This window comes from Dendrobates tinctorius, unplaced genomic scaffold (assembly GCF_039654945.1).
Source record: "Dendrobates tinctorius isolate UK_male_01 unplaced genomic scaffold, ASM3965494v1 ptg000021l, whole genome shotgun sequence".
NCBI lineage: Eukaryota > Metazoa > Chordata > Amphibia > Anura > Dendrobatidae > Dendrobates > Dendrobates tinctorius.
In genome coordinates, this window is record NW_027361689.1 from 34,635,658 (window position 1) to 34,658,923 (window position 23,266).

The following is a 23,266-nucleotide window of genomic DNA, read 5'->3' on the forward strand; positions in this document are numbered from 1 at the left end:
ATTATTATATTATCATGAAAAAAATTTGTAAAAAAGTTTTTTTACATTCTTACGGAGGCGACCTGAATACACATTATCCACCCAAAGAGTTATTAGATACCTCATCAAAATTGTCAATATACAAGGACAGAAGAAGACCATATATATATATATACAGCTCTGGCAGAAATTAGGAGACCACTGCACAGTGTTATAGAAATCAGCTTCTCTACGTGTCTGACAGCCATTCCATTCCACTGTCAGTTGAATTCCAACCAGAGCACACCTCATTCTACTTAATGTGCTTCTGATTAGGTGATCACCGGAACCAAATCTTATTTAACGAAGAAAAGTATAAAAGACCCTGCTGTGGTGTTCACAATCCTCTTGCAATAGGACAAGCTGGATGGCAAAACAAGTGCTAGTAATATCCCAAAGGTAATAGGAATTAAAAAATAACATAACCATGCGAAAGGAGTTGAAAAGTCTTCAGTGAGGAAAAGAAGGGCTCAATTCTGGCTTTACTAACAGAGGGATACAGAGAGTGTCATGTTGTCTTAAAATTTCTAAGACAGCAGTCCATTACAACAAGGTCAAGCAGCAGACATTGGGGACAACAAAGCTACAGACCGGCAGAGGGTGAAAACGACTCCTCACTGACCGGGATGACCGTCATCTTATTCAAATATCACTTCGAAACTGCAGGATGACATCAAGGGACCTACAAAAGGAATGGCAAATGGCAGCTGGGGTGAAGTGCACTGCAAGAACAGTTCATAACAGGCTCCTAGAGGCAGGGCTCAAGTCATGTAAAGGTAGAAAAAAACCTTTCATCAATGAGAAGCAAAGGAGAGCAAGGCTGAAGTTTGCCAAAGACCATAAGGATTGGACCATAGAGGACTGGAGTAAGGTAATCTTCTCTGATGAGTCTGATTTTCAGCTTTGCCCAACATCTGGTCGTCTAATGGTTAGACAGAGACCTGGAGAGGCGTACAAGCCACAGTGTCTTGTACTCACTGTGAAATTTGGTGGAGGATCGGTGATGATCTGGGGATGCTTCGGCAAGGCTGGAATTGGTCAGATTAATCTTAGCGGATGACGTATGAATCAATCCGCGTACAAGGTTATCCTGGAAAAACAGTTGATTCCTTCTACTCAGGCAATGTTCCCCAACTCTGAGGACTGGTATTTCCAGCAGGACAATGCACCATGCCACACAGCTAGATCAATCAATGTGTGCATGAAGGACCACCACATCAAATCCCTGTCATGGTCAGCCCAATCTCCAGACCTGAACCTCATTGAAGGAAGATGGATAGTCACAAGCCATCAAACAAAGTACTGCTTAAATTTTTGTACCAGGAATGACATAAGGTCACCCAAAAGCAGTGTGAAAGACTGGTGGAAAGCAGCCAAGACGCATGAAAGCTGCGATTAAAAATCATGGTTATTCCACAAAATATTGATTTCTGAACTCTTCCTGAGTTAAAAGTATGTAAAGATAAAAAAACAGAAAATCCCATTGTAGGATTTTTAAATAATTAATTTGCATTCTATTGCATGAAATATTTAAAAAATGGGAGAAGGAGGTGATTTTATTTTTTGCATTTTTTACATCTTTTTTTTAAGTAGAATGAAAAATAGAATCCAGTCATCCTCCTGGTTGTCAGAGGGTGGCACGCTCCTGATAATTCGGGGTGGCGGCTTGACTGAGCTTCTGTTCCTGCAAATCTGGGGACTTCGGAACTTTTGGAAGTTATTTATAAGTGGAAAAAAAAGTCCGGGGCCTCATACATGCAAAGCATACGCTCTACCACTGAGCTACATCCCCCATATAGGTGCCTCAGCCCCATGCCTAAGCCATAGATGCATCTACTGCATGTAAATGACCATTGCACAAAGAAATGGGAGCAGCACTTACAGGCTTTTTGCTGTCCAGCTTGTAAGTGCTGCTCTGATCCTGTGATTTTCCAGTGCTGCAGAGTCAAAACTGCCTCTGTCTGCAGCATTATAAAGAGCTGGGAAAAGAATTGTCAGGAGTGCACCACCCCCTGACAACCAGGAGGCCGAGGAGCAGTGTGCTCCTGAAGATCGGATCTTGGGACAAATCCTTTAACCTCTTTACCCTAAAGGGTGGTTTGCACGTTCATGACCAGGCCAATATTTACAATTCAGACCACTGTCCCTTTACGAGGTAGTAACTCTGGAACGCTTCCATCGATCCCGGTGATTCTGACATTATTTTCTCATGACATATTGTACTTCATGTTAGTGGTAAAATGTCATTCATATAAAAAAACAGAAATTTGGTGAAAATTTTGAAAATTTCGCAATTTTCCAACTTTGAATTTTTATGCCCTTAAATCACAGAGATATGGCACACAAAACACTTAATAAGTTACATTTCCCACATGTTTACTTTACATCAGCACAATTTTGGAACCAAAATTTTTTTTTTAGTTAGGAAGTTATAAGGGTTAAAAGTTGACCAGCGATTTCTCGTTTTTGCAACACCATTATATTTTTAGGGACCACATCACATTTGAAGTCACTTTAAGGGGTATATATGATATAAAATACCCAAAAGTGACACCATTCTAAAAACTGCACCCCTCAAGGTGCTCAAAACCACATTCAAGAAGTTTATTAACCCTTCAGGTGCTTCACAGGAATTTTTTGAATGTTTAAAATAAATGAACATTTAACTTTTTTTCACAAAAAAATTACTTCAGGTCCAATTTTTTTTATTTTACCAAGGGTAACAGGAGAAATTGGACTGCAAAAGTTATTGTGCAATTTGTCCTGAGTACGCTGATACCTGATATGTGGGGGAAAACAATGTTTCGGCACATGGCAGAGCTAAGAAGGGAAGGAGCGCCGTTTGACTTTTTCAATGCAAAATTGGCTGGAATTCAGATCGGACGCCATGTCATGTTTGGAGAGCCCCTGATGTGCCCAAACAGTGGAAAGCCCCCACAAATGACACCATTTTGGAAACTAGACCCCTCAAGGAACTTATCTAGATATGTGGTGAGAACTTTGAACCCCCAAGGGTAACAGGACCCCAAAAGTTATTGTGCAATTTGTCTTGCATATGCTGATACCCCACATGTGGGGGTAAACCACTATTTGGGCGCATGGCAGAGCTCGGAAGGGAAGAAGCGCCATTTGACTTTTTTGGCTGAAATTGGGATCGGACTCCATGCCGCGTTTTGAGAGCCCCTGATGTGCCTAAACAGTGGAAACCCTGCACAAATGACATCATTTTGGAAACTAGACCCCACAAGGAACTTATCTAGATGTGTGGTGAGCACTTTGAACCCCCAAGGGCTTCACAGAAGTTTATAACGCCCAGATGTAAAAATAAAAAAATCATATTTTTTTCCACAAAAATGATATGTTTGCCCCCAATTTTTTATTTTCCTATGGGTAACAGGAGAAATTGGACCCCAAAAGTTGTTTTTCAATTTGCCCTGAGTAAGCCGATACCCCATATGTGGGGGTAAAACACTGTTTGGGCGTATGGTAGAGCTTGGAAGGAGCACCATTTGACTTTTTCAACGCAGAACGCTGGAATTGAGATCAGACGCCATGTTGCATTTGGAGAGCACCTGATATGCCCAAACAGTGGAAACCCCCCCCAATTATAACTCCAACCCTAACCCCAACACCCCCTAACCCTAATCTCAGCCCTAAGCCAAGCCCTAACCCTAACCCTAACCCTAGCCCTAACGGGAAAATGGAAATAAATACATTTTTTTAATTTTATTATTTTTCCCTAACTAAGGGGGTGATAACGGGGGTTTGATTTACTATTTATGGTGGTTTTTATATTTGGCAGCTGTCACACGCTAAAAGACGCTTTTTATTGTAAAAATAGTTTTTGCATCACCACATTTTGAGAGGTATAATTTTTCCATATTTTGACCCACTGAGTCATGTGAGGTCTTATTTTTTGTGGGACGAGTTGACGTTTTTATTGGTACCATTTTTGGGTATGTGACTTTTTTTATCGCTTTTTATTCCGATTTTTGGGACGCAGAATGAACAAAAACCAGCGTTTCATGAATTTCTTTTGGGGGGGTGCGTTTACACCGTTCCGTGTGTGGTAAAATTGATAAAGCGGTTTTATTCTTCGGGTCAGTACGGTTACAGCGATACCTCACTTTTGTCGTTTTTTATGTTTTGGCGCTTTTATGCAATAAAAACAATTTTATGCAAAAAACAATTATTTTTGCATCGCTTTTTTCTGCGAGCTATTATAACTTTTTTATTTTTTCGCTGATGACGCTGTATGGCGGCTCGTTTTTTGCGGGACAAGATGATGTTTTCAGCGGTACCATGGTTATTTATATCCGTCTTTTTAATTGCGCATTTTGCACATTTTGTTCGGCGGTATGATAATAAAGCCTTGTTTTTTGCTTCGTTTTTTATTTTTATTTTTTAAGGGGTTCGCTAAAGGGGTTAACTAGTGGGACAGTTTTATAGGGCGGGTCGTTATGGAAGTAGCGATACTAAATATGTGTACTTTTATTGTTTTTTTTTGTTTCCAAAAAATGAATTTATTAGGGAATATTTTTTTTTTTTAATTTATTTGGCGATTTTTTTATAAATTATTTTTACACTTTTTTTTTTTTTTACTTTATTACATTGTCCCAGGGGGGACATCACTGTCACACTGTCACATCACAGATCGCTGTGACAGATCAGCGATCTGACATTGGCGCTGCACCAGGCTCTCTGCAGGCACTGAGGAAGCTGCCTCCCTGCAGGCCCCCGAAGGTCCCACGGCCATATTGAATCCGGGGACCTGCAAGGAAGGAGGACCTGCAGCAGCGCTGCACATCGCGCTGCTCTGGGGGTTTCAGGGAAGCACGGGGGGAGCCCCCTCCCTGACGATGCTTCTCTAAACCCCCGTACACTGCGATCATGTTTGATCGCAGTGTGCCAGGGTTTAACATGCAGGGGCGGTCCGTGACCACCCCTGACACATAGTGCCAGGTGTCAGCTGTGATAATCAGCTGACACCTGGCCGTGATCAGCGGCGCCCCCCCCGGAGCGCCGTTGATCGCATTGACGTACTATCCTATCCTCGGTCATAGGGGTCCTGGTACCGTGCACGGTCTGATGTCAGAAAGGGGTTAAGCTATTGTTCTTTTTTCCTGCATTTACCATGTGGGATAGATCACATAATTTTTCAATATTTTGGGCTTTTATGGAAAAGGTAAACCTTATCGATGAATTCTTTCGATTTTCTTATACTTAAAGGGATTTGTTCCCACTGTACATTGCTGTAGAGCGCCCCGATGGTGACCGATACAAGAAGAAAGGTTACTTACCTACGGGATCAGGAGAGATGTCGCCTTTCAGCCGCCGCTGATTGTCTGCAGCCCATCAGGGGACATAAGCACCGCCACGAGACCGTCAGGGGGCGCAGCGCTCAGAGATGTTCCCATCCGGGAGGTGTTGTACACTTTCTTCCTAATTGATTGAGATAATCGAAGAGTGTCGTCCATTAATGAACAATCCCTTTAAAAATATGGGAAAAAGAGAATTGTATTTTTAAAAATTTGCTTAAAAAAGATGCAAAAATGGCAAAAATAGAATCCTCTCCTCTTCCCATATTGTACATATAACCAAATAATAAAGAATTAAAGTTGTTTTGCTTCGTCCCTAATAGTCCGGACTGTTGGAATATGATGTCATTTATGCTGCAGAATTATGAAAAAAGAAAAACGAATTGTGAGAAGATCTATGATGGTAGATTCAGAGTCAGATTCTCGTCATGGATCGTTCTCAGAATTGAGATCACACATCAGACAGTGTGTGCAGGGGATGTAGCTCAGTGGTAGAGCGCATGCTTTGCATGTATGAGGCCCCGGGTTCAATCCCCAGCATCTCCACATTTTTGTGACAAATAACAAGAAAACTTCCAAAATATTCAGAAATCTGATAAATGTGCGGAAATTCACCAGTCTGGATGTAACACGAAGCCCGGAATCAGCGCTAAATATCAGACAGATTTGCTTTTGTTGAGGATTCTATGCATAATAACTGTCGGACCCCAGGGGGCGCTGTAACCAGCACTATACATGTACAGACCGACATCGCTAGAGACTACAGAGGAGCAGATTGTGTTTGCAGACCCCTGATCCAGTTATTCTGAGGCTGTGAAATTATAGCCTCCCGAACCTCCCCCTACCTGCCGCTGCTCCCCGATTTGTAGGCTCCGCACAACGTTTCGAAAGATGCATATCTAATGCTGGCAGGTGGAAGGAGGTTCGCATAGTAGCAGTATTATGCAGGCACTGAATGGTAGCCTTATGTGTGCACTGTATGGTAGTATTATGTGGGATCAGTGATGTGGATTTTTTGATTGATATAGATATATATCTCTTTGCATACTGTGGCCTGTCCTAATTAGACAGAGTCTTATTGAGCGCTCAAAGGAAAAGAGGAAGCTACACTTAGTTAGCAACAACTCATTCCAGCAGAACTCTGGAAACTTTATTGAATATACTTGGTTTTATCAGCTGTACAGAAAGGAGTGGTTACTCATTAACATAAGGCTGAACTTCTTATCAAATTGGTCAGTTTAAATACATGAGCATATATGGGTGTCCGACCTGGGGTTACTTAGACACCATGTGATTTACTGTCCGGAGTCTTGCACTCGTCAGCAAGTCTCCAATATCGGCTGGACCATCTGGCCTTACTTCCTCATTCCCTATGTCTGCTAGATATTTCTCAAGTCAGAAGACAATGCTATCATGAGATGACTGGGTAGCAGGTCAACTTCCACCAACTAGTTATAAGGTTCAAACTGTGAATATGTATTTGTATGCATATGGCTATATAAGAATACATGAATATATGGAGTATATAGCAGTATGTAGCCTATAGCAGGCAAGTGAGATCTATATGAAATACATATACATATATATTTCCATAATGGTAGTATTATGTGTGCACTGTATAGTAATATTATGTGGGAACAGTATGGTAGTATTATGTGTGCACTGTACGGTAGTATTATGTGTGCGCTGTATGGTAGTATTATGGGGCTGGGTGCTGTATGTAGTATTATTTGTGCGCTTTGTGCTAGCTTTATGTGGGCTCTGTATGGTAGAATTATGTGGGTGCTGTAGGGTAGTATTATTTGGGCAATGTAGGGTAGTATTATGTGGGATTTCTATGGTAGTATTATAAGTGCTCTGTATGATAGTATCATGTGGGCTTATTTTATTTTATTTTTTTTTAATTTGCTTAAAAAAAGATGCAAAAATGGCAAAAATAGAATCCCCTCCTCTTCCCATATTGTACATATAACCAAATAATAAAGAATTAAAGTAGTTTTGCTTCGTCCCTAATAGTCCAGACTGTTGGAATATGATGTCATTTATGCTGCAGAATTATGAAAAAAAGAAAAACGAATTGTGAGAAGATCTATGATGGTAGATTCAGTCAGATTCTCGTCATGGATCGTTCTCAGAATTGAGATCACACATCATACAGTGTGTGCAGGGGATGTAGCTCAGTGGTAGAGCGCATGCTTTGCATGTATGAGGCCCCGGGTTCAATCCCCGGCATCTCCAACTTTTGTGTCACATAACAAGAGAACTTCCAAAATATTCCGAAATCTGATAAATGTGCGGAAATTCACCAGTCTGGATGTAACACGAAGACCTGACTCAGCGCTAAATATCAGACAGATTTGCTTTTGTTGAGGATTCTATGTACAATAACTGTCGGACACCAGGGGGCGCTGTAACCAGCACTATACATGTACAGACCGACATCGCTAGAGACTACAGAGGAGCAGATTGTGTTTGCAGACCCCTGGTCCAGTTACTCTGAGGCTGTGAAATGATAGCCCCCCAAACCACCCCCTACCTGCCGCTGCTCCCAGATTTGTAGGCTCCGCACGTTTCCAAAGATGCATATGTAATGCTGGCAGGTGGAAGGAGGTTCGCATAGTATCTGTATTATGCAGGCACTGAATGGTAGTATTATGTGGGCTCTGTATGGTAGTATAATGTGTGCTCTGTATGGTAGTATTATGGAGCTGGGTGCTGTATGTAGTATTATTTGAGCGCTTTATGCTAGTTTTATGTGGGCTCTGTATGGTTGTATTATGTGGACTCTGTATGGTAGTATTATGCGGGCTCTGTATGGTAGTATTATGTGGGCTCTGTATGGTAATATTATGTGGGTGCTGTATGGTAGTATTATGTGGGCTCTGTATGGTAATATTATGTGGGTGCTGTATGGTATTATTATGTGGGCTCTGTATGGTAGTATTATGTGTGCTCTGTATGGTAGTATTATGGAGCTGGGTGCTGTATGTAGTATTATTTGAGCGCTTTATGCTAGTTTTATGTGGGCTCTGTATGGTTGTATTATGTGGGCTCTGTATGGTAGTATTATGTGGGCTCTGTATGGTAATATTATGTGGGTATTGTATGGTAGTATTATGTGGGTGCTGTATGGTAGTATTATGTGGGCTCTGTATGGTAATATTATGTGGGTGCTGTATGGTAGTATTATGTGGGCTCTGTATGGTAATATTATGAGGGCTCTGTATGGTAATATTATGTGAGTGCTGTAAGGTAATATTATGTGGGCTCTATATAGTAGTGTTATCTGTGCTCTGTATGGTAGTATGGGGCTGGGTGCGGTATGTAGTATTATTTGTGCGCTTTATGCTAGTGTTATGTGGGCTCTGTATGGTTGTATTATGTGGGCACTGTATGGTTGTATTATGTGGGCTCTGTATGTTAATATTATGGGGGCTCTGTATGGTAGTATTATGTTTTCTCTGTATGGTTTTATTATGTGAGCTCTGTATAGTAATATTATGTGTGCGCTGAATGGTAGTATTATGTGGGCTCTGTATGGTAATATTATGGGGGCTGTGTATAGTTGTATTATGTGGGCTCTGTATGGTAATATTATGTGGGCTCTGTATGGTTGTATTATGTGGGCTCTGTATGGTAATATTACGTGGGCCCTATTTGGTAGTATTATGCTAGCACTTTGTAGCAGTATTTGTTATGAACTGAACTTAACCCATTATATTGTGGACATTTATAAACAGTCCTACCTATAATTGCTCCAACACCACTGTGCTATACCATACTGTCTGTATAAGGCTATGTGCACACGGTGCGGATCCTCCTGCAGATTTTTCCGTGCGGATTTTACTAAATCCTCAGTTTAATGACCTGGATTTTTCCTGCGGATTTCTTCCTTTTTTTGCGGTTTTACTGCCGTTTTTATGCGGTTTTACACTGCGGTTTTCCACCTGTGGATTTGTAGAATGGAGCAGGTGGAAAACTGCAGCAAAACCGCACAAAAGAAGTGACATGCTGCTTTTTTTTTCCGCACAAAAACCGGGCGGAAAAATCCGCAGCATGTGCACAGCGGTTTTTTTTACATAGGCTATAATGGTACTGTACATCACCTGCAGTACTGCAGCGGCGAATCCGCAGTAGGAACCGCACCGTGTGCACAGACCCTAATGTTTCCACTCCAGGACCTGTCTCCTATAAAACTTATATTTTAAGATTCATCAGTTTTTGACCCACATTCTTTTGCTGTTGTAGTTTATAAGCCTGTAGCTTCCAGCTCCACCATTTTTTGAAAGGGAGTGCAGCTTATCTTGGAGTTGGTGAAGCTGAGCGCATTTGAAAAATTCATCATAATTTAGAGCACAAAAGTCATTACTGCTGCAGCCAATCAGTGAGCTCAGCGGCTCGTGCTGTCTACCCAGGTAGCGCTCATGCAGTTGTAGGGGATGTACCTCAGTGGTAGAGCGCATGCTTTGCATGTATGATCCCCTGGGTTCAATCCCTGGCATAAAGAACCTTATAACATCTAAATTCAGAAATCTGAAAAAATGTGAGTAAAATTCCCTGGTCATCTATTTGGATGTAGCACAAGGATCAGACTCACTACAAAGTATCAGAACAACTAACTTTTAAGAATTTGATGTCAATTGTGTGTCAGACACTAGGGGGCGGTGTAATCAGCACATAGCGGATGAAAAATTATATACTTTCAAAGTATAAAAATGATTTTGTGATTTTTTTTTCTCTAACACTCGAAAAAAAAAATTTTTTCACAATTCTCACAGGGATAAACATGCGATCCAGTGATTGCACTGATAATGCACAGTACTACTTATGTACTGCTGTGTACTAACCTGTCAGTGTTTAGCTGCAGCCTATCGGGGATCTGATAGAATAATGTATAGGGCAAGAACAGAGGTCAAAGTTAGGACTTTGGTTACCGTAAGAATCCAAGCGGGGGGGGGGTGCTGACAGAGGGAGCGACCTTCAGCTGTCGAGCTCCTTAGATACCTCAATCACTATTGATAACAGCATCTGAGGAGTTAAAGTGCTGGGATCGGAGATAGGTCTGGTCCCAGCACACACAGAAGGAGATCACCTGTGTATAACCACTGACTCTTGCTGCAGATGGTCACAACTTTTGTGCCCATGCCATCCCCCCAAAAATAAGATTTTTGAAAAAGAAGGATTCCCGGTGCACAAACTGAGCGTAAAATATGACCGTGCCATTATTAGCCTACAGGCTGCTTATATTAGTTGGATCTGGAGTTCTCTTTGCCTATTTATCATGACATGAGATCTCAATAAAAGATTCACTAAATCATAAAATTCTCTCTGCGTTCAGCCACCACTAGAGGGAGCTCCTAGCAAGTGATAACAGCTCCCACTGAACCCTGTGATAAATCAGTGAGCTCCCTCTAGTGGTGAGAGAATTGTGCAAAAGTGCTCAGAGAGGGGTTTCTGGGAAATAAAATTATTCCAAAAATCTCCTAATCAGAAATTTTTTTGTATGTTTTAAAATGTAGAAGGAAATCTGGATGAAGTGCCGCTGTGTTATGCAGATTAACACCCACCTGTCATGGTCGGAGATCTACCAATAAGATGCTACAGTCAGTAGGGATTGCAGCATTTTGGTGTTACAGAGTTGGGGTCCTCTTTCGTCCCACTGAACCCACAGCAGAGCAATTGTGGGGTGCTGAGCAGCTGTTAAGGAAGCTGCAGGTCTTATAAAGTCCACAAGAGGGCCTAAAATCTCTTCACACTGATTTGTAAAGACTTTTATCAATGGCAGCTGTTATAACCTGATATCACAAAACATCTGTTAGATTCACAGAACTCTTGCCTATAGTAGTATTTAAAAAATTAAAATGACAAAGGGAAAGTTAGGAGGTGTCAGGGTAATCAATATGATAAAATATAAAATGGAAAATTGTGGAGTGAATAAAAGATAATAACCCTGCGACCAAGAAGCCGGACTGAAGTAGTGACCCCATAATTTTTCAATATTTTGGGCTTTTATGGGAAAGGTAAATCTTATTATCGATGAATTCTTTCGATTTTCTTATACTTAAAGGGATTGGTTCCCACTGTACATTGCTGTAGAGCGCCCCGATGGTGCCCGATACAAGAAGAAAGGTAACTTACCTACGGGATCAGGAGAGATGTCGCCTTTCAGCCGCCGCTGATTGTCTGCAGCCCATCAGGGGACATAAGCACCATCACGAGACTGTCAGGGGGCGCAGCGCTCAGAGATGCTCCCATCCGGGAGATGGGAATTAAAGTAGTTTTGCTTCGTCCCTAATAGTCCAGACTGTTGGAATATGATGTCATTTATGCTGCAGAATTATGAAAAAAGAAAAACGAATTGTGAGAAGCTCTATGATGGTAGATTCAGAGTCAGATTCTCGTCATGGATCGTTCTCAGAATTGAGATCACACATCAGGCAGCTTTTGTGTCAAATAACAAGAAAACTTACAAAATATTCAAAAATCTGATAAATGCCACTGCCACTAGGAATTTTGGGGCACCCTGGAGACTCCGGACAGGCTCCACCCCAGCGTCGCCTCCACCCTCGAACTGTCCACAGTCAAAAGATTGTTTAAGCCGCCGCCACGACAAGGTAGACTTTTGGCCAGGACCTACTCTACTCTAACCTATTAAACATTTGTGAAAATATCCAATACAATTTAGGTATATTTTTATTTATTTTTCAATTTTTAAAATGACCAATAATATCACATACAGGGGACAAATACCAGCGCACCATGACTAGACACCATATTACCACCACTTAGTGACCTATACTACCACATACAAGGAACAAATACCACCGCACCATGACCAGACCACATATTACCACCACAGTGACCGAATAATACCACATACAAGGAACAAATACCCCCGAAGAAGCCAACACGAAATGCGCGTTGGGGCTGCGTTCTTGTGAGTCCCTGACTGAGGCATTATGGGTAAGAGCAGAGTTTACACTATATTTTGGATTGTGGCTCTATACTAATTTACAGTCATATGTTAAAGTTTTTAACTGATGGACTCAGTTATATTTCTGGATTCAAATGAGGTTTATTGTACTAACAGAAAATGTGCAATCTGCATTTAAACAAAATTTGACCGGTGCAAAAGTATGGACACTCTTATCATTTTCTTGATTTGAACACTCCTAACTACTTTTTACTGACTTCCTGAAGCACTAAATTAGTTTTTTAACCTCATTGAGCTTTGAACTTCATAGCCAGGTGTATCAAATCATGAGAAAAGATATTTAAGGTGGCCACTTGCAAGTAGTTCTCCTATTTGATTCTCCTATGAAGAGTGGCATCATGGGCTCCTCAAAACAACTCTCAAATGATCTGAAAACAAAGATTATTCAACATAGCTTTTCATGGGAAGGATACAAAAAGTTGTCTCAGAGATTTAACCTGTCAGTTTCCACTGTGAGGAACATAATAAGGAAATGGAAGAACACAGGTACAGTTCTTTTTAAGCCCAGAAGTGGCAGGCCAAGAAAAATATCAGAAAGGCAGAGAAGAAGAATGGTGAGAACAGTCAAGGACAATCCACAGACCACCTCCAAAGACCTGCAGCATCATCTTGCTGCAGATGGTGTCACTGTGCATCGGTCAACAATACAGCGCACTTTGCACAAGGAGAAGCTGTATGGGAGAGTGATGTGAAAGAAGCCGTTTCTGCAAGCACGCCACAAACAGAGTCGCCTGAGGTATGCAAAAGCACATTGGGACAAGCCAGTTACATTCTGGAAGAAGGTCCTGTGGACTGATGAAACAAAGATTGAGTTGTTTGGTCATACAAAAAGGCGTTATGCATGGAGGCTAATAAACACAGCATTCCAAGAAAAACACTTGCTACCCACAGTAAAATTTGGTGGAGGTTCCATCATGCTTTGGGGCTGTGTGGCCAATGCCGGAACCGGGAATCTTGTTAAAGTTGAGGGTCGCATGGATTCAACTCAGTATCAACAAATTCTTGACAATAATGTGCAAGAATCAGTGACGAAGTTGAAGTTACGCAGGGGATGGATATTTCAGCAAGACAATGATCCAAAACACCGCTCCAAATCTACTCAGGCATTCATGCAGAGAAACAATTACAGTGTTCTGGAATGGCCATCCCAGTCCCCAGACCTGAATATCATTGAACATCTGTGGGATGATTTGAAGCGGGCTGTCCATGCTCGGCGACCATCAAACTTAACTGAACTAGAATTGTTTTGTAAACAGGAATGGTCACAAATACCTTCATCCAGGATCCAGGAACTCATTAATAGCTACAGAAAGCGATTAGAGGCTGTTATTTTTGCAAAAGGAGGATCTACGAAATATTAATGTCACTTTTATGTTGAGGTGCCCATACTTTTGCACCGGTCAAATTTTGTTTAAATGCAGATTGCACATTTTCTGTTAGTACAATAAACCTCATTTGAATCCAGAAATATAACTGAGTCCATCAGTTATTAGATATATGAAACTGAAATAGCTGTTGCAAAAACCAAAATTGTTATAAAGAAAAAAGGTTAACATTAATAGGGGTGCCCAAACTTTAACATATGACTGTATATGCGGGTTGTCTCTCATGGATACATTAGAGGGTATTTGAACCCTCAATAATGACTTTTTATTATCTGTGACCCAGCCATTGAGCAATAAAAGCACCTTAAAGCATATTGTGGACTCCAACTCTGTGTATTAGTTGTTTCTATGTCTATAGAAATACATTGTATACAGCAGTGTATGTCTTTGTGCTTGCATTCTGAATGTGTGACCACCGCCTCACTTTACATAAAATTCTCATAGAGAATCTGATAACTTTAATAACAGTTGACTCCAGTCTTTGCGTTAGGCTGTGTTCACACGTTTTTGGTTTTTTTCTCGGATTTCTCAAAATATCCGCTCGAAGAACGCCTAAAAGAAGCTTCCCATTCATTTTAATGCATTTTGCACTTTTTGTGCATATTGATGCGGTCTTTTCTGCTCATTAATTTGAACTTGGGGGCCGCATTCCTTGAAGGACAAAGTTACATTTTTAGTGATACCGTTTTTTATTCTATACACCTTTTGAACATTTTTGCTGTGTTTTTTTAAAAAATGTTTAGAGCTTGGATGTGGCGATAACTACAATATGAGTGCACATTTGTTATGTCCCCTTATTGTAGTTATGTCCCCATACAGTTACCCATATTGTAGATATGTCCCCATACAGGTCCCCATATTGTAGTCATGTCTCTATATCCAGGTCCTCATATTGTAGTCATGTCCCCATATTGTTGTCATGTCCCCATCCAGGTCCCCATATTGTAGTCATGTCTCCATATCCAGGTTCTCATATTGAAACAAGGGAGGGTGAACCAAAGAAATACAATCATAAGCTCCATAGGTACTGAAAAAATAAAATAACCTTATTGATCAAATTTCACAGACAAAGGTGGACAGGATAACAGGTGGGCAGATAAACAACCATGCACTGTGGAGGGCAGGTGCGACCAGCAATGTAATACAGTTAGAGGTCAAAAACATAGACCACATTGGTATCAAATCCACTGTGGATCACGTAAAATAGTACATACTCTACATAGCCAAAAATTAGAAAGATAATTGAGTTAGATATCAATAAAGCACACAGGATAAGTGTGTATTCAACATATTTATACAGCTGACCAAAAATATAGAGTGTACTGGCCAATGTTACCTATTAATAGTACCTGGCAGAGAGTAGCAGTGGAAATAGCTGGTCAGTCTTTACACCCCGACGCACGTTTCGGATAAAAGACCTTCCTCAGGGAGCATGGAAGTGTCACCGATATGTGGGTTTAAAAAGGCAGAGGCCCGGAAGTCAATTAAGGCTGGAAGCCAGCAATTGTTGACGCGTCGTCACCCAGCAGCCAAACCAGAAACACATGAGGCCCCACGTGATCTGGCACCGGGTGCATCGCAGGCACAGAAGCAGATAAAGGATGGCGGCAGTAAGGAGGTGCACGCGCACTAGTATGCAACAGATGGAGGACCATATAAAGTACTGGCAAAACCGGGGTACATACAAATAAAAAAGAATATACATATCAGCAGCAAACTAGTGCATAAATATATATAAGGGCTGTCAATCAGCCATCAGAATTCACAGTACCACAAAAAGTTAATATAATAAAACAAAATGATATAAATGCAAAAATTAATAAAGCACAAGGCTGCCAATCAGCCATCAGATGTTTAGATCCAAATATGATAGAAATTTATATAGGAAGCAACAATACATAATATCAAATACAATTACAGACGGGAGAGATACTGCTAAATCACCATATACAGTTAATATTTGGTTAGATAAATCCTAATTAAAATGTACAATGCAATGGATCAACCACGAAGGAAAAAGACAAAAATATTATAGCAGCTATTACTGGTTATATTGAATATATAGACTCCATACTTGTATATAACATATAAGCACTTGCAGATTATATCAGGATGGATATTGTATATAGAATATAAGGAAAGGACACAAAAATGCCTCGATACACAATAAATATTCTATATTCAAGCATTAACCGAAAATCAGTGTATACAGTGCCGTCAGTCAACCCCCAAACATGTTACAGTATATATTATTATATTATCATGAAAAAAATTTGTAAAAAAGTTTTTTTACATTCTTACGGAGGCGACCTGAATACACATTATCCACCCAAAGAGTTATTAGATACCTCATCAAAATTGTCAATATACAAGGACAGAAGAAGACCATATATATATATATACAGCTCTGGCAGAAATTAGGAGACCACTGCACAGTGTTATAGAAATCAGCTTCTCTACATGTCTGACAGCCATTCCATTCCACTGTCAGTTGAATTCCAACCAGAGCACACCTCATTCTACTTAATGTGCTTCTGATTAGGTGATCACCGGAACCAAATCTTATTTAACGAAGAAAAGTATAAAAGACCCTGCTGTGGTGTTCAGAATCCTCTTGCAATAGGACAAGCTGGATGGCAAAACAAGTGCTAGTAATATCCCATAGGTAATAGGAATTAAAAAATAACATATCCATGCGAAAGGAGTTGAAAAGTCTTCAGTGAGGAAAAGAAGGGCTCAATTCTGGCTTTACTAACAGAGGGATACAGAGAGCGTCATGTTGTCTTAAAATTTCTAAGACAGCAGTCCATTACAACAAGGTCAAGCAGCAGACATTGGGGACAACAAAGCTACAGACCGGCAGAGGGTGAAAACGACTCCTCACTGACCGGGATGACCGTCATCTTATTCAAATATCACTTCGAAACTGCAGGATGACATCAAGGGACCTACAAAAGGAATGGCAAATGGCAGCTGGGGTGAAGTGCACTGCAAGAACAGTTCATAACAGGCTCCTAGAGGCAGGGCTCAAGTCATGTAAAGGTAGGAAAAAACCTTTCATCAATGAGAAGCAAAGGAGAGCAAGGCTGAAGTTTGCCAAAGACCATAAGGATTGGACCATAGAGGACTGGAGTAAGGTAATCTTCTCTGATGAGTCTGATTTTCAGCTTTGCCCAACATCTGGTCGTCTAATGGTTAGACAGAGACCTGGAGAGGCGTACAAGCCACAGTGTCTTGTACTCACTGTGAAATTTGGTGGAGGATCGGTGATGATCTGGGGATGCTTCGGCAAGGCTGGAATTGGTCAGATTAATCTTAGCGGATGACGTATGAATCAATCCGCGTACAAGGTTATCCTGGAAAAACAGTTGATTCCTTCTACTCAGGCAATGTTCCCCAACTCTGAGGACTGGTATTTCCAGCAGGACAATGCACCATGCCACACAGCTAGATCAATCAATGTGTGCATGAAGGACCACCACATCAAATCCCTGTCATGGTCAGCCCAATCTCCAGACCTGAACCTCATTGAAGGAAGATGGATAGTCACAAGCCATCAAACAAAGTACTGCTTAAATTTTTGTACCAGGAATGACATAAGGTCACCCAAAAGCAGTGTGAAAGACTGGTGGAAAGCAGCCAAGACGCATGAAAGCTGCGATTAAAAATCATGGTTATTCCACAAAATATTGATTTCTGAACTCTTCCTGAGTTAAAAGTATGTAAAGATAAAAAAACAGAAAATCCCATTGTAGGATTTTTAAATAATTAATTTGCATTCTATTGCATGAAATATTTAAAAAATGGGAGAAGGAGGTGATTTTATTTTTTGAATTTTTTACATCTTTTTTTTAAGTAGAATGAAAAATAGAATCCAGTCATCCTCCTGGTTGTCAGAGGGTGGCACGCTCCTGATAATTCGGGGTGGCGGCTTGACTGAGCTTCTGTTCCTGCAAATCTGGGGACTTCGGAACTTTTGGAAGTTATTTATAAGTGGAAAAAAAAGTCCGGGGCCTCATACATGCAAAGCATACGCTCTACCACTGAGCTACATCCCCCATATAGGTGCCTCAGCCCCATGCCTAAGCCATAGATGCATCTACTGCATGTAAATGACCATTGCACAAAGAAATGGGAGCAGCACTTACAGGCTTTTTGCTGTCCAGCTTGTAAGTGCTGCTCTGATCCTGTGATTTTCCAGTGCTGCAGAGTCAAAACTGCCTCTGTCTGCAGCATTATAAAGAGCTGGGAAAAGAATTGTCAGGAGTGCACCACCCCCTGACAACCAGGAGGCCGAGGAGCAGTGTGCTCCTGAAGATCGGATCTTGGGACAAATCCTTTAACCTCTTTACCCTAAAGGGTGGTTTGCACGTTCATGACCAGGCCAATATTTACAATTCAGACCACTGTCCCTTTACGAGGTAATAACTCTGGAACGCTTCCATCGATCCCAGTGATTCTGACATTATTTTCTCATGACATATTGTACTTCATGTTAGTGGTAAATTGTCATTCATATAAAAAAACAGAAATTTGGTGAAAATTTTGAAAATTTCGCAATTTTCCAACTTTGAATTTTTATGCCCTTAAATCACAGAGATATGGCACACAAAACACTTAATAAGTTAAATTTCCCACATGTTTACTTTACATCAGCACAATTTTGGAACCAAAATTTTTTTTTTTAGTTAGGAAGTTATAAGGGTTAAAAGTTCACCAGCGATTTCTCGTTTTTGCAACACCATTATATTTTTAGGGACCACATCACATTTGAAGTCACTTTAAGGGGTATATATGATATAAAATACCCAAAAGTGACACCATTCTAAAAACTGCACCCCTCAAGGTGCTCAAAACCACATTCAAGAAGTTTATTAACCCTTCAGGTGCTTCACAGGAATTTTTTGAATGTTTAAAATAAATGAACATTTAACTTTTTTTCACAAAAAAATTACTTCAGGTCCAATTTTTTTTATTTTACCAAGGGTAACAGGAGAAATTGGACTGCAAAAGTTATTGTGCAATTTGTCCTGAGTACGCTGATACCTGATATGTGGGGGAAAACAATGTTTCGGCACATGGCAGAGCTAAGAAGGGAAGGAGCGCCGTTTGACTTTTTCAATGCAAAATTGGCTGGAATTCAGATCGGACGCCATGTCATGTTTGGAGAGCCCCTGATGTGCCCAAACAGTGGAAAGCCCCCACAAATGACACCATTTTGGAAACTAGACCCCTCAAGGAACTTATCTAGATATGTGGTGAGAACTTTGAACCCCCAAGGGTAACAGGACCCCAAAAGTTATTGTGCAATTTGTCTTGCATATGCTGATACCCCACATGTGGGGGTAAACCACTATTTGGGCGCATGGCAGAGCTCGGAAGGGAAGAAGCGCCATTTGACTTTTTTGGCTGAAATTGGGATCGGACTCCATGCCGCGTTTGGAGAGCCCCTGATGTGCCTAAACAGTGGAAACCCTGCACAAATGACATCATTTTGGAAACTAGACCCCACAAGGAACTTATCTAGATGTGTGGTGAGCACTTTGAACCCCCAAGGGCTTCACAGAAGTTTATAACGCCCGGACGTAAAAATAAAAAAATCATATTTTTTTCCACAAAAATGATATGTTTGCCCCCAATTTTTTATTTTCCTATGGGTAACAGGAGAAATTGGACCCCAAAAGTTGTTTTTCAATTTGCCCTGAGTAAGCTGATACCCCATATGTGGGGGTAAAACACTGTTTGGGCGCATGGTAGAGCTTGGAAGGAGCACCATTTGACTTTTTCAACGCAGAACGCTGGAATTGAGATCAGACGCCATGTTGCATTTGGAGAGCACCTGATATGCCCAAACAGTGGAAACCCCCCCAATTATAACTCCAACCCTAACCCCAACACCCCCTAACCCTAATCTCAGCCCTAAGCCAAGCCCTAACCCTAACCCTAACCCTAGCCCTAACGGGAAAATGGAAATAAATACATTTTTTTAATTTTATTATTTTTCCCTAACTAAGGGGGTGATAACGGGGGGTTTGATTTACTATTTATGGTGGTTTTTATATTTGGCAGCTGTCACACGCTAAAAGACGCTTTTTATTGTAAAAATAGTTTTTGCATCACCACATTTTGAGAGGTATAATTTTTCCATATTTTGACCCACTGAGTCATGTGAGGTCTTATTTTTTGTGGGACGAGTTGACGTTTTTATTGGTACCATTTTTGGGTATGTGACTTTTTTTATCGCTTTTTATTCCGATTTTTGGGACGCAGAATGAACAAAAACCAGCGTTTCATGAATTTCTTTTGGGGGGGTGCGTTTACACCGTTCCGTGTGTGGTAAAATTGATAAAGTGGTTTTATTCTTCGGGTCAGTACAGTTACAGCGATACCTCATTTTTGTCGTTTTTTATGTTTTGGCGCTTTTATGCAATAAAAACAATTTTATGCAAAAAACAATTATTTTTGCATCGCTTTATTCTGCGAGCTATTATAACTTTTTTATTTTTTCGCTGATGACGCTGTATGGCGGCTCGTTTTTTGCGGGACAAGATGATGTTTTCAGCGGTACCATGGTTATTTATATCCGTCTTTTTAATTGCGCATTTTGCACATTTTGTTCGGCGGTATGATAATAAAGCCTTGTTTTTTGCTTCGTTTTTTATTTTTATTTTTTAAGGGGTTCGCTAAAGGGGTTAACTAGTGGGACAGTTTTATAGGGCGGGTCGTTATGGAAGCAGCGATACTAAATATGTGTACTTTTATTGTTTTTTTATGTTTCCAAAAAATGAATTTATTAGGGAATATTTTTTTTTTTTAATTTATTTGGCGATTTTTTTATAAATTATTTTTACACTTTTTTTTTTTTTACTTTATTACATTGTCCCAGGGGGGACATCACTGTCACACTGTCACATCACAGATCGCTGTGACAGATCAGCGATCTGACATTGGCGCTGCACCAGGCTCTCTGCAGGCACTGAGGAAGCTGCCTCCCTGCAGGCCCCCGAAGGTCCCACGGCCATATTGAATCCGGGGACCTGCAAGGAAGGAGGACCTGCAGCAGCGCTGCACATCGCGCTGCTCTGGGGGTTTCAGGGAAGCACGGGGGGAGCCCCCTCCCTGACGATGCTTCTCTAAACCCCCGTACACTGCAATCATGTTTGATCGCAGTGTGCCAGGGTTTAACATGCAGGGGCGGTCCGTGACCACCCCTGACACATAGTGCCAGGTGTTAGCTGTGATAATCAGCTGACACCTGGCCGTGATCAGCGGCGCCCCCCCCCCGGAGCGCCGTTGATCGCATTGACGTACTATCCTATCCTCGGTCATAGGGGTCCTGGTACCGTGCACGGTCTGATGTCAGAAAGGGGTTAAGCTATTGTTCTTTTTTCCTGCATTTACCATGTGGGATAGATCACATAATTTTTCAATATTTTGGGCTTTTATGGAAAAGGTAAACCTTATCGATGAATTCTTTCGATTTTCTTATACTTAAAGGGATTTGTTCCCACTGTACATTGCTGTAGAGCGCCCCGATGGTGACCGATACAAGAAGAAAGGTTACTTACCTACGGGATCAGGAGAGATGTCGCCTTTCAGCCGCCGCTGATTGTCTGCAGCCCATCAGGGGACATAAGCACCGCCACGAGACCGTCAGGGGGCGCAGCGCTCAGAGATGTTCCCATCCGGGAGGTGTTGTACACTTTCTTCCTAATTGATTGAGATAATCGAAGAGTGTCGTCCATTAGTGAACAATCCCTTTAAAAATATGGGAAAAAGAGAATTGTATTTTTAAAAATTTGCTTAAAAAAGATGCAAAAATGGCAAAAATAGAATCCTCTCCTCTTCCCATATTGTACATATAACCAAATAATAAAGAATTAAAGTAGTTTTGCTTCATCCCTAATAGTCCAGACTGTTGGAATATGATGTCATTTATGCTGCAGAATTATGAAAAAAGAAAAACGAATTGTGAGAAGATCTATGATGGTAGATTCAGAGTCAGATTCTCGTCATGGATCGTTCTCAGAATTGAGATCACACATCAGACAGTGTGTGCAGGGGATGTAGCTCAGTGGTAGAGCGCATGCTTTGCATGTATGAGGCCCCGGGTTCAATCCCCGGTATCTCCACATTTTTGTGACAAATAACAAGAAAACTTCCAAAATATTCAGAAATCTGATAAATGTGCGGAAATTCACCAGTCTGGATGTAACACGAAGCCCGGAATCAGCGCTAAATATCAGACAGATTTGCTTTTGTTGAGGATTCTATGCATAATAACTGTCAGACCCCAGGGGGCGCTGTAACCAGCACTATACATGTACAGACCGACATCGCTAGAGACTACAGAGGAGCAGATTGTGTTTGCAGACCCCTGATCCAGTTATTCTGAGGCTGTGAAATTATAGCCTCCCGAACCTCCCCCTACCTGCCGCTGCTCCCCGATTTGTAGGCTCCGCACAACGTTTCGAAAGATGCATATCTAATGCTGGCAGGTGGAAGGAGGTTCGCATAGTAGCAGTATTATGCAGGCACTGAATGGTAGCCTTATGTGTGCACTGTATGGTAGTATTATGTGGGATCAGTGATGTGGATTTTTTGATTGATATAGATATATATCTCTGTGCATACTGTGGCCTGTCCTAATTAGACAGAGTCTTATTGAGCGCTCAAAGGAAAAGAGGAAGCTACACTTAGTTAGCAACAACTCATTCCAGCAGAACTCTGGAAACTTTATTGAATATACTTGGTTTTATCAGCTGTACAGAAAGGAGTGGTTACTCATTAACATAAGGCTGAACTTCTTATCAAATTGGTCAGTTTAAATACATGAGCATATATGGGTGTCCGACCTGGGGTTACTTAGACACCATGTGATTTACTGTCCGGAGTCTTGCACTCGTCAGCAAGTCTCCAATATCGGCTGGACCATCTGGCCTTACTTCCTCATTCCCTATGTCTGCTAGATATTTCTCAAGTCAGAAGACAATGCTATCATGAGATGACTGGGTAGCAGGTCAACTTCCACCAACTAGTTATAAGGTTCAAACTGTGAATATGTATTTGTATGCATATGGCTATATAAGAATACATGAATATATGGAGTATATAGCAGTATGTAGCCTATAGCAGGCAAGTGAGATCTATATGAAATACATATACATATATATTTCCATAATGGTAGTATTATGTGTGCACTGTATAGTAATATTATGTGGGAACAGTATGGTAGTATTATGTGTGCGCTGTACGGTAGTATTATGTGTGCGCTGTATGGTAGTATTATGGGGCTGGGTGCTGTATGTAGTATTATTTGTGCGCTTTGTGCTAGCTTTATGTGGGCTCTGTATGGTAGAATTATGTGGGTGCTGTAGGGTAGTATTATTTGGGCAATGTAGGGTAGTATTATGTGGGATTTCTATGGTAGTATTATAAGTGCTCTGTATGATAGTATCATGTGGGCTTATTTTATTTTATTTTTTTTTAATTTGCTTAAAAAAAGATGCAAAAATGGCAAAAATAGAATCCCCTCCTCTTCCCATATTGTA

At 41.0% G+C, this 23,266-nt stretch overlaps 1 protein-coding gene and 3 non-coding genes across 4 annotated transcripts in view; all 4 read left to right on the plus strand.

Annotated features, from left to right (window-relative positions):
• The window catches only part of LOC141083753 (uncharacterized), a 98,316-nt gene that overhangs the window by 15,555 nt on the left and 59,495 nt on the right, over positions 1 to 23,266 (plus strand). The window contains exons 2-3 of the mRNA XM_073568120.1: positions 11,404 to 11,465; positions 14,649 to 14,739. Of these exons, the coding sequence (XP_073424221.1) occupies positions 11,404 to 11,465; positions 14,649 to 14,739 (153 nt within the window). The remainder of the gene's footprint in view (positions 1 to 11,403; positions 11,466 to 14,648; positions 14,740 to 23,266) is intronic.
• Positions 5,811 to 5,882, plus strand: TRNAA-UGC (transfer RNA alanine (anticodon UGC)). Its single transcript has one exon. It is a non-coding gene; the product is annotated as a tRNA-Ala (tRNA).
• TRNAA-UGC (transfer RNA alanine (anticodon UGC)) lies at positions 7,503 to 7,574 on the plus strand. Its single transcript has one exon. It is a non-coding gene; the product is annotated as a tRNA-Ala (tRNA).
• Positions 21,776 to 21,847, plus strand: TRNAA-UGC (transfer RNA alanine (anticodon UGC)). Its single transcript has one exon. It is a non-coding gene; the product is annotated as a tRNA-Ala (tRNA).